Source organism: Podarcis cretensis (genome assembly GCF_951804945.1).
Source record: "Podarcis cretensis genome assembly, chromosome: 2".
Taxonomy (NCBI): domain Eukaryota; kingdom Metazoa; phylum Chordata; class Lepidosauria; order Squamata; family Lacertidae; genus Podarcis; species Podarcis cretensis.
Window position 1 is genome coordinate 14,506,649 of NC_137171.1, and position 14,377 is coordinate 14,521,025.

At 47.5% G+C, this 14,377-nt stretch overlaps 2 protein-coding genes across 6 annotated transcripts in view; one reads left to right on the forward strand and one right to left on the reverse strand.

Moving 5' to 3' along the window:
• ACVRL1 (activin A receptor like type 1) overlaps window positions 1–14,377 on the reverse strand; it is a 261,538-nt gene that overhangs the window by 75,883 nt on the left and 171,278 nt on the right. The window lies entirely within an intron of this gene.
• LOC307210501 (uncharacterized protein) overlaps window positions 1–14,377 on the forward strand; it is an 80,779-nt gene that overhangs the window by 36,584 nt on the left and 29,818 nt on the right. For 3 of the 5 annotated variants that reach the window (XR_013836031.1, XR_013836032.1, XR_013836034.1), the window contains one exon: window positions 5,141–5,619. Coding sequence is in view for 1 of the 5 variants with exons in the window: in XM_079966443.1 (XP_079822569.1) it covers window positions 5,141–5,210; window positions 8,827–8,942 (186 nt within the window). In the remaining 4 variants the exon portion in view is untranslated. Of the gene's footprint in view, window positions 1–5,140; window positions 5,620–8,826; window positions 8,943–14,377 lie in introns of those variants that run through there. The other 2 variants (XM_079966443.1, XR_013836030.1) reach the window with 2 other exon arrangements.

The window sequence follows — 14,377 nt, forward strand, 5'->3', positions numbered from 1 at the left end:
TGCCGATTGGGAGGTTGGCGGTTTGAATTCCTGCAACGGGGTGAGCTCCCGTTGCTCTGCCCCAGCTTCAGTCAAGGGCGACTATAGGGTTGCAGCACTCGCCTCGCTTTTCAAGCTGAGGGAGCCGGTGTTTGTCCACAGACAGCTTTCCAGGTCATGTGGCCAGCAGGACTAAACTGCTTCTGGTGCAATGGTACACTGTAACGGAAGCCAGAACGCACAGAAACACTGTTTACCTTCCTGCCACAGTGGTACCTATTTATCTACTTGCTCTGGCCTGCTTTTGAACTGCTAGGTTGGCAGGAGCTGGGACAGAGCAATGGGAGCTCACCCCTTCATGGGGATTTGAACCGCCAACCTTCTGATCGGCAAGCCCACGATGCTCACTGGTTTAGACCACAGCGCCACCCGCATCCCCTTCATAAAGTGAGAAGTGACCCGGCAGAGGGACATCTAGTTCAACCCCCTGCAATGCAGAAATATTTTGCCCAATGTGGGGTTCAAACCCAGGGCCCAGAGATTAATAATCTCCTGCTCTACCCAGGGAGCTACCTGTGTTGACACCATTTTGCAGTTTCCACCAACTGGTGGAGAAAGAGTCATTGAAATATTATTATTATTAATAATATCAAGAACAACAGCAATAATAATATTTATACCCGGCATTTGGGTAGCTTCCAACACATATTGATGTTGTTGTTTAGTCGTTTAGTCGTGTCCGACTCTTCATGACCCCACGGACCAGAGCACACCAGGCACTCCTGTCTTCCACTGCCTCCCGCAGTTTGGTCAAACTCATGCTGGTAGCTTTGAAGACACTATCCAACCATCTCATCCTCTGTCGCCCCCTTCTCCTTGTGCCCTACATCTTTCCCAACATCAGGGTCTTTTCCAGGGAGTCTTCTCTTCTCATGAGGTGGCCAAAGTATTGGAGCCTCAGCTTCAGGATCTGTCCTTCCAGTGAGCACTCAGGGCTGATTTCCTTCAGAATGGAGAGGTTTGATCTTCTTGCAGTCCATGGGACTCTCAAGAGTCTCCTCCAGCACCATAATTCAAAGGAATCAATTCTTCGGCGATCAGCCTTCTTTATGGTCCAGCTCTCTCTTCCATACATCACTACTGGGAAAACCATAGCTTTTACTATACGGACCTTTGTTGGCAAGGTTTTCATTGCTTTTCTCCTAAGAAGCAGGTGTCTTTTAATTTCGTGGCTGCTGTCACCATCTGCAGTGATCATGGAGCCCAAGAAAGTAAAACCTCTCACTGCCTCCATTTCTTCCCCTTCTATTTGCCAGGAGGTGATGGGACCACTGGCCATGATCTTGGTTTTTTTGATGTTGAGCTTCAAACCATATTTTGCGCTCTCCTCTTTCACCCTCAATAAAAGGTTCTTTAATTCCTCCTCACTTTCTGCCGTCAAGGTTGTGTCATCTGCATATCTGAGGTTGTTGATATTTCTTCCGGCAATCTTAATTCCGGCTAGGGATTCATCCAGCCCAGCCTTTCGCATGATGAATTCTGCATATAAGTTACATATAAAAGCATAATAAAACATCAAACGTTGAAAACATCTTTAGATGTCTTCTAAAAGTTGTGTTGTTCTTTATCTCCTTGACATCTGATGGGTCTGGTCCTCCCAGTTTAGAGGCCCAAACCAGCGTACGCTTGCACTTGCTTTTGGAAACAGAGACAAAGGTTAAGGGAAGCAGACCCCCTGTCTGCTACTTGGTTCCCAAAACGAAAGGTCAAGGATAATGTTTCCTCATACTCTCAGCAATTCTATATAATTCCTGTTGCGAAGCAAGAAGAGAAATGAGAAGTAAAACAAAAGAGGGTTTTTTGTGTGGTCAGGCTGATGCCTCTACCAAGCCCAGTTGTTATCTGCGGTGGGAACGTTTGTGAGGACGTCTGCAAAGGGGAACACACTCCAAAAGTCACACCCCACAGGCCCTTGAACCATTAGAGCATGGCAGGGGGAACCTCTGGGTCTCTCTGGATCCTACCTTCTGCCTGGCCAATGGGCAAGTTTGATGGGAGCCGGATTTCAACTACATTGGTACCTTGGTTCTCAAACTGAATCCGTTCTGGAAGTCTGTTCCAAAACCAAAGCGTTCCAAAACCAAGGTGCGCTTTCCCATATAAAGTACAGGGTACCTCGGGTTACATACGCTTTAGGTTACAGACTCCACTAACCCAGAAATAGTACCTCGGGTTAAGAACTTTGCTTCAGGATGAGAACAGAAATTGTGCTCCGGCGGCATGGCAGCAGCAGGAGGCCCCATTAGCTAAAGTGGTGCTTCAGGTTAAGAACAGTTTCAGGTTAAGAACGGACCTCCGGAACGAATTAAGTACTTAACCTGAGGTACCACTGTAATACAAAATGGATTCATCCGTTCCAGTTTTTTAAAACAACTCCTAAAACAGCAATTTAACATGAATTTTACTATCTAACGAGACCACTGATCCATAAAATGAAAGCAGTAAACAATGTACTGCAGTCGCACATCAGTCAATCAGTAGCTGAACTGGGTTCCACACAAAACAGAAAGAGCCACAAAAACAAAAAATAAATAGCAAAAACAGACAGACCTCGGGCGTAACACTCAAAACGGAAGTGTGGCACTCAAATCGTCAGTGTAACACTCCAAACGGAGCACATTCTGCTTCTGAAAAATGTTTGCAAACTGGGTTCCAAGGTGTTTGAGAACCAAGGTACCACCGTATTCCAAGAGAGCCACAGGTTCTCTCCACCTCTCCGTTAGAGAACATTGAAGGGGTTAACTGTAGCATGGCGAGAACCGTAAAGCAAATGCAATAACCTGTTGGGAAACTGTGTTCGTGCAGCTACTCACACAGAGTCAATTAAAGTTTGGCAGACAGCCAGAAGGCAATCTGAAGGAGTTAGTCTGCCTGGTGATAACAGAGGCATGGAGACAGCTCCCTGAATGGTCAAGCTCTTTCAAGGGAGTAATAATTAATGGCCTACTAACTGGAATGTGTTAGTTCAGTGTTCAGGTTCTGTGTGTCAGTGTAGGAGTTGTGAGTCGTGTCAGAGAGAGCTAGCAAAAGATCCGTGTTCTAGTCCTGTAAATAGTCCACTGTATATAATAAACACCTAACTACAAGTTCCTGGTTCCTGCTTCGTCTATCCTGTCTGCAGCCAAGTTGCCAACTGCTTCTGTGGATTCTGCGTTTACTCTGCTAGATCTGGCTAAGGTCCTGCAACTAGTCGGAAAGTTGCGAAACACCAATAGGTTTTACCAATATAAGCTGCCTTGGAAAACGAAATAGGAGGAATGCAGAGAGCTGGTGCCCTCCTTGCGGTGGTGATTTTCTGTAGGGCCACAGCAAAAGGTGAACGGGTTAGATCCCTCTCCCCACACGCGGCCGGCGGCCCCAGTCGGGAGACCAACGAGGCAGCTCTTTGAATTTTTAAAAATAAGCATGTTAATTGCTTTCGCACAATTAATAGAACCTGTTAGATGAGCCTCAGCAGGGTGTGGAACAGATTTCAGGTTGCGCCAAGGACAGCTAGGATAACAAAACAATAAGAGCTTTTGTGAGATTCTAATCTGTTTCCAGCACAGAACCCTTCACTTATGGGATAGTAGCAACTGTTCTCAGGCTGGGAATAGAACAACCTTGCAGGAACTTGCAGTGCAGAAATGGCACACTTTCCTGGTGAAATAAACTACAGAGTCTCAGGATGTGGTCTAAATGTAGGTGCTGCAGCCGCCAGGCAGACATCCAACAGGTGCAGGGAATCCCATGGATTGTCACTTTGAGTCCCGTGATGAAGGAAAGGCAGGATGTGAAAGTAGTAATGATTTTCACATAATGAATGAAAACTTAATAATGGCTATCAATAGCAGATTGACTGTTTGGGATGTGTGGTATAATTGATTAAACTAAAAATATTTATTAAAGGTTAAGGCAAAAGGCTAGCCAGACAGAAGGTTTATGTTTGAATTCTGAAGTGTAGGATGTTATACTTTACTGGGAGCAATTTAAGAAAATATTGATATATTTTATTTACATGATGTTTATTATGCAATGGATCAGTTTTTATGATGTGTCCTACATTGTAAAGATGTATTGAATGTTATTTATATATCTTTGTCAATGCATTTTGCTTTCAAGTGCAATCAATAGATGTAAAGCCCCTTTAAAATGTGTTTTGTTTTGTTTTTGGGGGGCTATTGAGTTGTTTTTGTTTTAATAATAATAATAATTTTTATTTATACCCTGCCCTCCCCAGCCAGAGCCGGGCTCAGGGTGGCTAACACCAGTAAACTTACAGTAAAATCATAATAGGAAAAGAACCAATTTAAAATACAGGTTAAAATGCAATTTAAAATGCAGCCTCATTTTAAAAATAGCCCATAGATCAGAACCATAAGGGGAGGAAAAACATAAGGGTCAGACTGAGTCCAAACCAAAGGCCAGGCGAAACAGCTCCGTCTTGCAGGCCCTGCGGAAAGATGTCAAGTCCCACAGGGCCCTAGTCTCTTGTGACAGAGTGTTCCACCGAGTCGGGGCCAGTACTGAAAAGGCCCTGGCCCTAGTTGAGACCAATCTAACCACCTGGCGACCTGGGACCTCCAAAAATGTTGTCATTTGTGGACCTTAAAGTCCTCCGCGGCGCATACCAGGAGAGGCGGTTCTGTAGGTAAACTGCACAGCGCCCCTTCAAGCGAAGCTGGAGAAGGAACAGAAGGAGACCCTTCTGTTCCTCCTCCAGCTTCCAGGACAGGTGCCTCGCTGAAGCTTTCCGCTGTTCCCTGCAGCTTGTGGGGCTGGCGAGGGAAGCCCGGGTCCCCCCCCCCCCAGCCCCAGGGACCACACATTTGCTCCATAAGACGCACATTTCCCCTTAGATTTTAAGAGGGGGAAAGTGCGTCTTATGGAGCGAAAAATATGGTAAATAAATAACACACATGCCTCAACTGCAGAATTCTAGCTGGTGAAACCTCTGCTGGCATGGAGATGGCCCCGAGGTTTCACTCGCAGAATTCCAGCCTGTTGGGCTGCTGTTAGAGGAAGAGACGCTTTCCCAGAGGAGACAAAGTTGGCACTCCTTGTGCCTCAGTCCTCGCATGGTCACCCTGCTTGCTGCTCACGTTATTTCCTCTTTGCTTAGGTTACAGGAGTCGTGCTGCAGGAATATCGTTGAACTGCCAGGGTCCAGGTACTATGACAACCAGGGCCAGGTGAGCATTGAGATAACAGCAACACCTGCTTGTTCCTAATGGCGTGACTCTTATTTATAGAGCCAGCCCCTTGCCTCTCCAAACTCCGCCAGCTGCAGATTGTGTGATTACCCAGCAACAATTAAGGCCTGCATCCTGACCTGCTCTTCACCCTCGCAGCAACCCACCTGCTATGTAAGCTCATCAACCGAGAACCAGCCCTAGCCTCAGGCAATAACACCACCCGTGGCTGTGACAGGTGGCCAAAAGACTCGTGTGCTGCCTACTAAAGGCAGGCAGTTTCTTGTTGTCATCCAGGTGCCCAGGAAGATGTCTTATATCACATCAGGCCCTAGCTCAGTAGTTGTCTGCAATGACTGACAGTAGCTCTCCAGGGGTTCAGGCAGAAGTCTTCTGAGGCCAGGGACGCAGGCGGCACTGTGGCCTAAACCACTGAGCCTCTTGGGCTTGCCGATCAGAAGGTCGGTGGTTCGAATCTCCGTGATGGGGTGAGCGCCCGTTGCTCTGTGCCAGCTCCTGCCAACCTAGCAATTTGAAAGCACGCCAGTGCAAGTAGATAAATAGGTACCACTCCAGCGGGAAGGTAAATAGCGTTTCCATGCGCTCTGGCTTCTGTCACGATGCTCTGTTGCGCCGGAAGTGGTTTAGTCATGCTGGCCACATGACCCAGAAAGCTTTTCTGTGGACAAACGCCGGCTCCCTCGGCCTGAAGCGAGATGAGCACCACAACAAAGTCGCCTTTGACTAGACTTATGGGACGCAGGTGGCGCTGTGGGTTAAAGCCTCAGCGCCTAGGGCTTGCCGATCGAAAGGTCGGCGGTTCGAATCCCTGCGGCGGGGTGCGCTCCCGCTGCTCGGTCCCAGCGCCTGCCAACCTAGCAGTTCGAAAGCACCTCCGGGTGCAAGTAGATAAATAGGGACCGCTTACCAGCGGGAAGGTAAACGGCGTTTCCGTGTGCGGCTCTGGCTCTGGCTCTGGCTCTGGCCAGAGCAGCGATGTCACGCTGGCCACGTGACCCGGAAGTGTCTCCGGACAGCGCTGGCCCCTGGCCTTTTAAGTGAGATGGGCGCACAACCCCAGAGTCTGTCAAGACTGGCCCGTACTGGCAGGGGTACCTTTACCTTTACCTTTAACCGTCCAGGAGTCCTTTATCTTTTTTTCTTTTTTTTACCTGTAGACACCAGGAATTGAACTTCGGCCTTTTTGCATGCAAAGCATGCACTATACCCATGTACGACAGCCCTTCCCTCTTGTTTTAAATGCTAAATGGAAAGTACCCATTCATTTGCATGCTAAATGGAAGGCAACCCATTCATTTGCATGGGAGGGAACGTTGGGGCAAATGTGTTGCTTCTCCTGCTCACAGGGCACTGTGATGAGAAAAACTTTGTCCAGGGATCTGAAGCGACAATCTCAGGGCTTTTTGCAGACTCATTTCTGTATTCAGGACCCGGGGTGGATCTACTATGTAAATCAGTTATTCAAGCATGGTGCTGATAATACCAAGGTTGCAGGTTCGAACCCCATATGAGACAGCTGCATATTCCTGCATTCTCCTTCTTTGGCAATCACTTGTAGCCAAGTATGATTGTATTACATCAGGGGTCAGCAAACTTCTTCAGCAGGGTCCACTGTCCCTCAGACCTTGTGGGGGACTGGACTATATTTTGGGGACAAAATTGAACAAATTCCTATGCGCCACAAATAACCCAGAGATGCATTTAAAATAAAAGCACACAGTCTACTCATGTAAAAACACCAGGCAAGCCCCACAAATAATCCAGAGATGCATTTTAAATAAAAGGGCACATTCTACTCAATTAAAAACACGTTGATTCCCGGACCGTCCGTGGGCTGGATTTAGAAGAAGAAGAAGAAGAAGAGTTTGGATTTGATATCCCGCCTTTCACTCCCCTTCAGGAGTCTCAAAGCGGCTAACATTCTCCTTTCCCTTCCTCCCCCACAACAAACACTCTGTGAGGTGAGTGAGGCTGAGAGACTTCAAAGAAGTGTGACTGGCCCAAGGTCACCCAGCAGCTGCATGTGGAGGAGCAGAGACTCGAACCCGGTTCCCCAGATTACGAGTCTATCGCTCTTAACCACTACACCACACTGGCACTTGGGCCAGATCCGACCCCTGGGCCTTAGTTTGCCTACCCATGTCTTACATAAACACGGTTTTATTCATGAGTCCGTAAGTGACTGTGGAGGCCAATTCTGGATCCACATGTCCTTCCACAGTGGGGACATAGGTTTCCAGGCGGGAGTTGATCACACTGAAGGTTTGCCAAATGTGCCTTCCTCTTAGCACGTTTCCCCCTTTCACCCTGAGTTCAAGCGTCTTCAAAACCCATGGCACCTTTCGTAAAGGCTGTTCTCCAACTGGAGCGCTCGTAGGCCAGTGTTTCCCAGTTATCAGTGTTTATACTAAATTTTTTTGTTGTTTAGTCGTTTAGTTGTGTCCGACTCTTCGTGACTCCATGGACCAGAGCACGCCAGGCACCAGAGCTTCAGCGCCTCTAATCCCGGAAGGGCCCCAGAAACAACTTTAGTTCCCATTGCTTAAAATTGAGGGGGTCTAGTAGACCCGGTTTGAGTCCCGCCACTCAAGTTGATGAATTCTTTGTTGTACAGTGGTACCTCAGGTTACATACGCTTCAGGTTACAGACTCCGCTAACCCAGAAATAGTACCTCGGGTTAAGAACTTTGCTTCAGGGTGAGAACAGAAATTGCGCGGCGGCAGCGGGAGGCCCCATTAGCTAAAGTGGTGCTTCAGGTTAAGAACAGTTTCAGGTTAAGAAAGGAATTAAGTTCTTAACCCGAGGTACCACTGTATATATTTCAACAATCCCAAAGTCTGAGAGCCAGTAGCACAGATGGTGTAAAGTTGCAGCGATCTGTCGGGGAACAACTCCGCGGAAGAAGATAACAGTGGTAACCCAGTCCTTGTTTGTTGCTGGTTGCAAAGGAGACCCCAATGCAGTTGAAGCTTCAGGAGCGCCCCCCCCCCAAATGTAGGGCTGTTGCTGTCCTGGAGTACATTCTAGCTAAGTGCAATGAAATGTGTCCCCTGAAAAGGGTGAAGTAGCAGGAGAAATTGTCAGGATTGATTTGAAAAACTTGTAGCACTCAAAGCTGGATCACGTGCCCCAGATATTAAAGCCATGGTTAAATGTTCTTTGACTTTAAGGTGGTTTCTTTCCAATGTAGCTCATTCTCCATTCAGCTGTGACCAATGACCAAGTAATCAGAGAATACCCATACAGCTGAATTTTGCAATTCAATGCTATTTAGAAATAGCCCTGGTCTTTTTATGCAGCATCCCAGAAGGGTGTTAGGATCCACAGCATTGGTGTAGAGTCCACTGGCGGTGGCTGCTCTTCAATTCCCCAACCCGGGTTGGAAAGGGCTCTTTAAATTTCCCACAATGCCCCAGAGCAATGCTACGTCCGAGGCATTGTGGGAAATTAAAACAGTGGAACTGCTTTCACTGGGCTTCTGTTGCTGCCTTTTAGCAACAGAGCTCAACCACAAAGGAGGAGGATTGGCTGTCCATAGGCAGAGAGAGGACATTGCATGCATCCAATTTCTAAAGGACAATCCTTGGTTCAAAGGACTGGCTGGTACAGGTTTCTGATTTAAAGATGAAGATGGCAGAGGAATGCAGAGCAGGATCCTTGATGTTCCCCGTCAACACCCCACACCCTGGATTGCAGTCTTCCCTAATATGGTGAGAAATATTGCATTTCTACTTACAGTACTTATTTCTAATGCTAATTATTTCTAGAGGTGCAAGGTTTTTGGTTATGTGTAAGTTGCTGCCTAAGGTTGCCCCTCCAGATGGTAGTTTGCAAAGGGGACCTCCTCAAAACTGAGGCTCTGGTTTTATTTATTTATTTGGGGGGGGGGAGTATTTCTGTAGCTGTATTTTGAAGCTAGGGACTAACTGGAGTTAGGTTTCCCAGAGGATCAGGAAAAAACAAGCTGTACCTTTAATACAGATTGAAGTGCAGAAATCAGCCTTTGATGCTTTTCCGCAGCAGAAGCAGTAATAATTAGCACCTGCTAAGGTCTTTGACATAAAAAAGAAGAAAGATTCACCTACTGATTTCTGCTTATCTTCAGCTGGTCACTAAAGGCAGAGCAACAAGGGCCTGCAGAAAAGTTGGCAGCCACTACAGTGGTACCCTGGTTCTGAAACGCCTTGGTACTCAAACAACTTGGATCCCAAACACTGCAAACCCGGAAGTCAGTGTTCCGGTATGCGAACTTTTTTCGGAAGCCAAACGTGCTCCATTTTGAGTGCCACCCTTCCGTTTTGAGTGTTACGCTGAGGTCTGTCTGTTTTTGCTATTTATTTTGCGTTTTCCTTTTTGCGGCTCTTTCTGTTTTGTTTTTGTGACTGTGTGGAACCCAGTTCAGCTACTGATTGATTGTGTGACTGCAGTACATTGTTTACCGCTTTCATTTTATGGCTCAGTGGTCTCGTTAGATAGCAAAAATCATATTACATTGCTGTTTTAGGGGTTGTTATTATAAGTCTGGAATGGATGAATCCATTTTGCATTACTTTCTATGGGAAAGCACACCTTGCTTTTGCAACGCTTTGGTTTTGGAATGGACTTCCGGAATGGATTAAGTTTGAGAACCAAGGTACCACTGTAATTGAGATAGAAGGGGTTAGTTTCAGATTCTCCCCCGTGCATTGAAAGGGATTTGCAGTAGGGGGCATAAAAACCTGGGATTCTGGGTGCTTATTCCCAGATGTATGGTGATTGTTAGTGGCAAGGGTTTTTGCCGAGAGCTCCCCACCCACCCAGCTAAATGTGTGTGTTTTTCTCTGAACAAGTGGAACAGTTGGTCTCAACCTGCCAGGTGACAGATGGTGAGTGTGTCTGTGTGCTTTCATTCAAGTAAGCCAGGCCCAGGATCAAGCATACGCCTTAGCAGCCCCCACACCCCTCCGAAACACAGCCAATTAGTTAGTTCGCTGGGTGCCCTTGGCAGAAGGAGGATGAATACAGTGGTACCTCGGGTTACATACGCTTCAGGGTACATACGCTTCAGTTTACAGACTCCGCTAACCCAGAAATATTACCTCAGGTTAAGAACTTTGCTTCAGGATGAGAACAGAAATCGTGCTCTGGCGGCGTGGCAGCAGCAGCAGGAGGCTCCATTAGCTAAAGTGGTGCTTCAGGTTAAGAACAGTTTCAAGTTAAGTATGGACCTCCGGAACGAATTAAGTACTTAACCCGAGGTACCACTGTATTGGGGGGAGGGGGGCAATGGGAGGAAAGAAAAGATCCACATCTTGGGTTCCAGATGCTTCAGGTTGCATTTTCTCGGGTTATGGACTCACCGAAACCCGGAAATACCAGAACGGGTTACTTCCGGGTATCAGCAGTTGCATATGCGCAGAAGCGCTAAATTGTGCTTTGCACATGCGCAGAAGTGCCGAATTGCAACCCACGCGTGCGCAGACGCGGCGCTGTGGGTTGCGAATGTGCCTCCCGCACGGATCACGTTCGCAACCCGAGCATCCACTGTATCTGCCTATTTGCAGCTTTGATGCGGGCAAATCAGGATATTAAGAGGCCAACAATATCATACCCTCCAACTTTTCTCCGATGAAAATAGGGACGTCCTAATCAGCGATGATGATGATAATAATTTTGCTGTTTAAACCCGCCCCTCTGACTGGGTTGTCCTAGCCACTCTGGGTGGCTTCCAACACACATAAAAATATAATAAAACTTTTTAAAAACTTCGCTATGCAGGGCTATCTTCAGATGGCTCGGGGGCTGGACAACTCCATACCCTCCAATGTTTTCCCAATGGAAATAGGTAAAGGTAAAGGGACCCCTGACCATTAGGTCCAGTCGTGGCTGACTCTGGGGTTGCGGCGCTCATCTCGCTTTATTGGCCGAGGGAGCCGGCGTACAGCTTCCGGTCATGTGGCCAGCATGACTAAGCCGCTTCTGGCGAACCAGAGCAGCGCACGGAAACGCCGTTTACCTTCCCGCCGGAGCGGTACCTATTTATCTACTTGCACTTTGACGTGCTTTCGAACTGCTAGGTTGGTAGGAGCAGGGACCGAGCAATGGGAGCTCACACCATCGCAGGGATTTGAACCGCCTACCTTCTGATCGGCAAGTCCTAGCCTCTGTGGTTTAATCCACAGCGCCGAAAGCTTGGAATCGCATTTGCCAAGATACAGTGCCGTTCTAGCCCAAGGCTAGATAGCACCAGTCCCCTCTCTACCTCTGGGAATGCCCCTCTCGGGAGAGATCGTTTTGGTCTGTCTGCTAGGGGACACTATTTCTGTGCTATCGTTGGGGTCTGTAATCCTAATTGCCCTAAACTAGAAAGTAGCCTCGTTGAACACAGTTGGGAATACTTTCCCATAGGCACACATAGGAGTTGCATTGTTAATTTGTTTAAAAGAGCCACTGTGGAACTTAGTACAATCTGCATGAAATTCTTTGGCTAAGGCAAATTCACCCTAAAATGAACTCTAAGCATTTCTAAATAAAGATTTATTGCTGTCATTTAGCAGAATTAGTGTAGCTGATGTGGAGTTTCCTTTCCTCCTTTGACTCTCTGCATTTTTTGTCACGATCTCCTAAAGTTGTGTTTTATGTGGTTTTTGCCCTTTTCTGCATGCTGTCTTGAGCGGATGGGTGGACAGGGCCAAAAAAACTGGCAATAAGCACTTCTGAGGTTATATAAACACACTCAAATAATCATTTTGCCATTGGTGCTCTGGAAGTATTGGAGAAGCAATCTTATAATCAGAGACTCTTCTCTTTTCGTCTAGAGCAATTTTATCACATTTGTATCCTATGTGGCTCAAGCTGGGTTGTACCTTTCTTATAACCCTTAGGCAGGGTATTTAATTGACTACACTGACATCCCATATTTGTTATGGAACTTGAGTGTACATTTGGCCAAGTGCCTAGGCAGTGATCGGACCCAATCCTGTTTAACGGTGGCCTCTTTCTCACCACACATTTAAAGCACTGCACCACTTTCGTCCTAGCTTTCCCCCAAAGAATCCTGGGAGCTATAGTTTAAGGGTGCTGTGAGTTCTGGGAGACCCATATTCGCCTCAGAGCTACAATTCTCATAGTGGTTTAATCACCAATTCCTCTTCACCGGGAACTCTTGAAATGGTAGCTCTGTGAGGGCAATAGGAGCCTCCTAACAATTCTCAGCACCCTTAAACTACAATTCCCAGAATTATTTGGGGGAAGCCATAAGTGGCATCATAGTGCTTCAGTGTTTCCCAACCCTTGTGCCTCCAGCTGTTTTTGGACTACAATTCCCATCATCCCTTGCCACTGGTCTTGCTAGTCAGGGATGATGGGAGTTGTAGTTCAAAAACAGCTGGAGGCACAAGGTTGGGAAACACTGCTTTAAATGTATCATGTGAATGGTTCCAGCCTCAGTTAATTTCAGGTCTGGGTAGGCCAAGAAATTGTGGCTCCAGCAGACTTCACCGGCCAGTGCCCTGCAGGTACCTGGGACTGTAACTCCCATCAGCTCCACTGTCTGGAGCTGATGGAGGTTGTGGCTGAAAACATCTGGCAGGAACCATGTTGGTGAAGGCTCATACTGATCTACCCAGGCTTGCACCAGAGGTGGAAAGCCTTTGGTCCTCCTGATGTCACTGAACTGCAATTCCCATCATCCCAGACACTGACTAGGCTGCTGGGAGTTGTGATCCAACAGCATCTAGGCACAAGTTCCCTAGTCGTGGGCTTGGAGCTTGGCCTTTTAATTGATAGCCCCAAAATTGTGGAAGAGCCTGCAAATAATAAATAATAATAATAATAATATAATAATAATAATGGTACCCTGCCCATTTGACTGACTTGCCCCAGCCACTCTGGGTGGCTCCCAAGATATATAAAAACATAATAAAACATTAAACAAACTTCCCAATACAGGGCTGCCTTCACATGTCTTCTAAAAGTCAGATAGTTGTTTATTTCCTTGATATCTGACGGGAGGGTGTTCCACAGGGCGGGCACCACTACCGAGAAGGCCCTCTGTCTGGTTCCCTGTAACCTTAGTTCCCGCAGTGAGGGAACCGCCAGAAGACCCTCGGCGCTGGACCTCAGTGTCCGGGCAGAATGATGGGGGTGGAGACGCTCCTTCAGGTATACTGGGCTGAGGCCGTTTAGGGCTTTAAAGGTCAGCACCAACACTTTGGCTCCCAGTACGTTTCCAAGCACAATTCAATGTAGGTGTTATATGGTCTTGGCAGCCGCTCCCAGTCACCAGTCTAGCTGCCTCATTCTGGATTAATTGCAGTTTCCGGGTCACCTTCAAAGGTAGCCCCACGTAGAGCGTGTTGCAGTAGTCCAAGCGGGAGATAACCAGAGCATGCACCACTCTGGCGAGACAGTCCGCGGGCAGGTAGGGTCTCAGCCTGCGTACCAGATGGAGCTGGTAGACAGCCGCCCTGGACACAGATTTGACCTACGCCTCCATGGACAGCTGTGAGTCCAAAATGACACAGGGGCACAGTTACCCCATTCAGGACCAGGGAGTACCCCCCCAACAGTACTTCTGTCTTGTCAGGATTTAACCCAAATCCATTAACCTGCATGCATCCTCTTACCGCCTCCAGACACTCACATAGAAAGACCCTTTTTCTCTCTTCCCCACAGCTTCCAGGGATAAGGCAATCTTTTTCAAGTTGAGCACACTTCAGAGTAATTGTCTAAAGCTCTAAAACTGCTTAGGACATACTTTGGAGACCATTACCTTCCTATGTGTTGCGCGACCTGACGAGCATTTCAAAAGGTCACCTCCAGGCTTGACTACTGTAATTCTCTCTACGCGGGGCTGCCCTTGAAGCTGTCCCAGAAACTCCAACGGGTGCAGAATGCTGCAGCAAGGCTCCTCACGGGGTCTCTGCCATGGGAGCATATTCACCCAGTGCTTTACCAGTTGCACTGGCTCCCAGTGGAGTACAGGGTCAGATTTAAGGTGCTGGTTTTGACCTTTAAAGCCCTTCACAGCCTAGGACCCTTGTACCTATGCTCCACCGAGACCCTCAAGGTCCATAAATAGCAACACCCTAGTGGTCCTGGGCCCTAAGGAAGTTAGATTAGCTTCAACCAGAGCCCAGGGCCTTTTCAACACTGGCGGAATGCT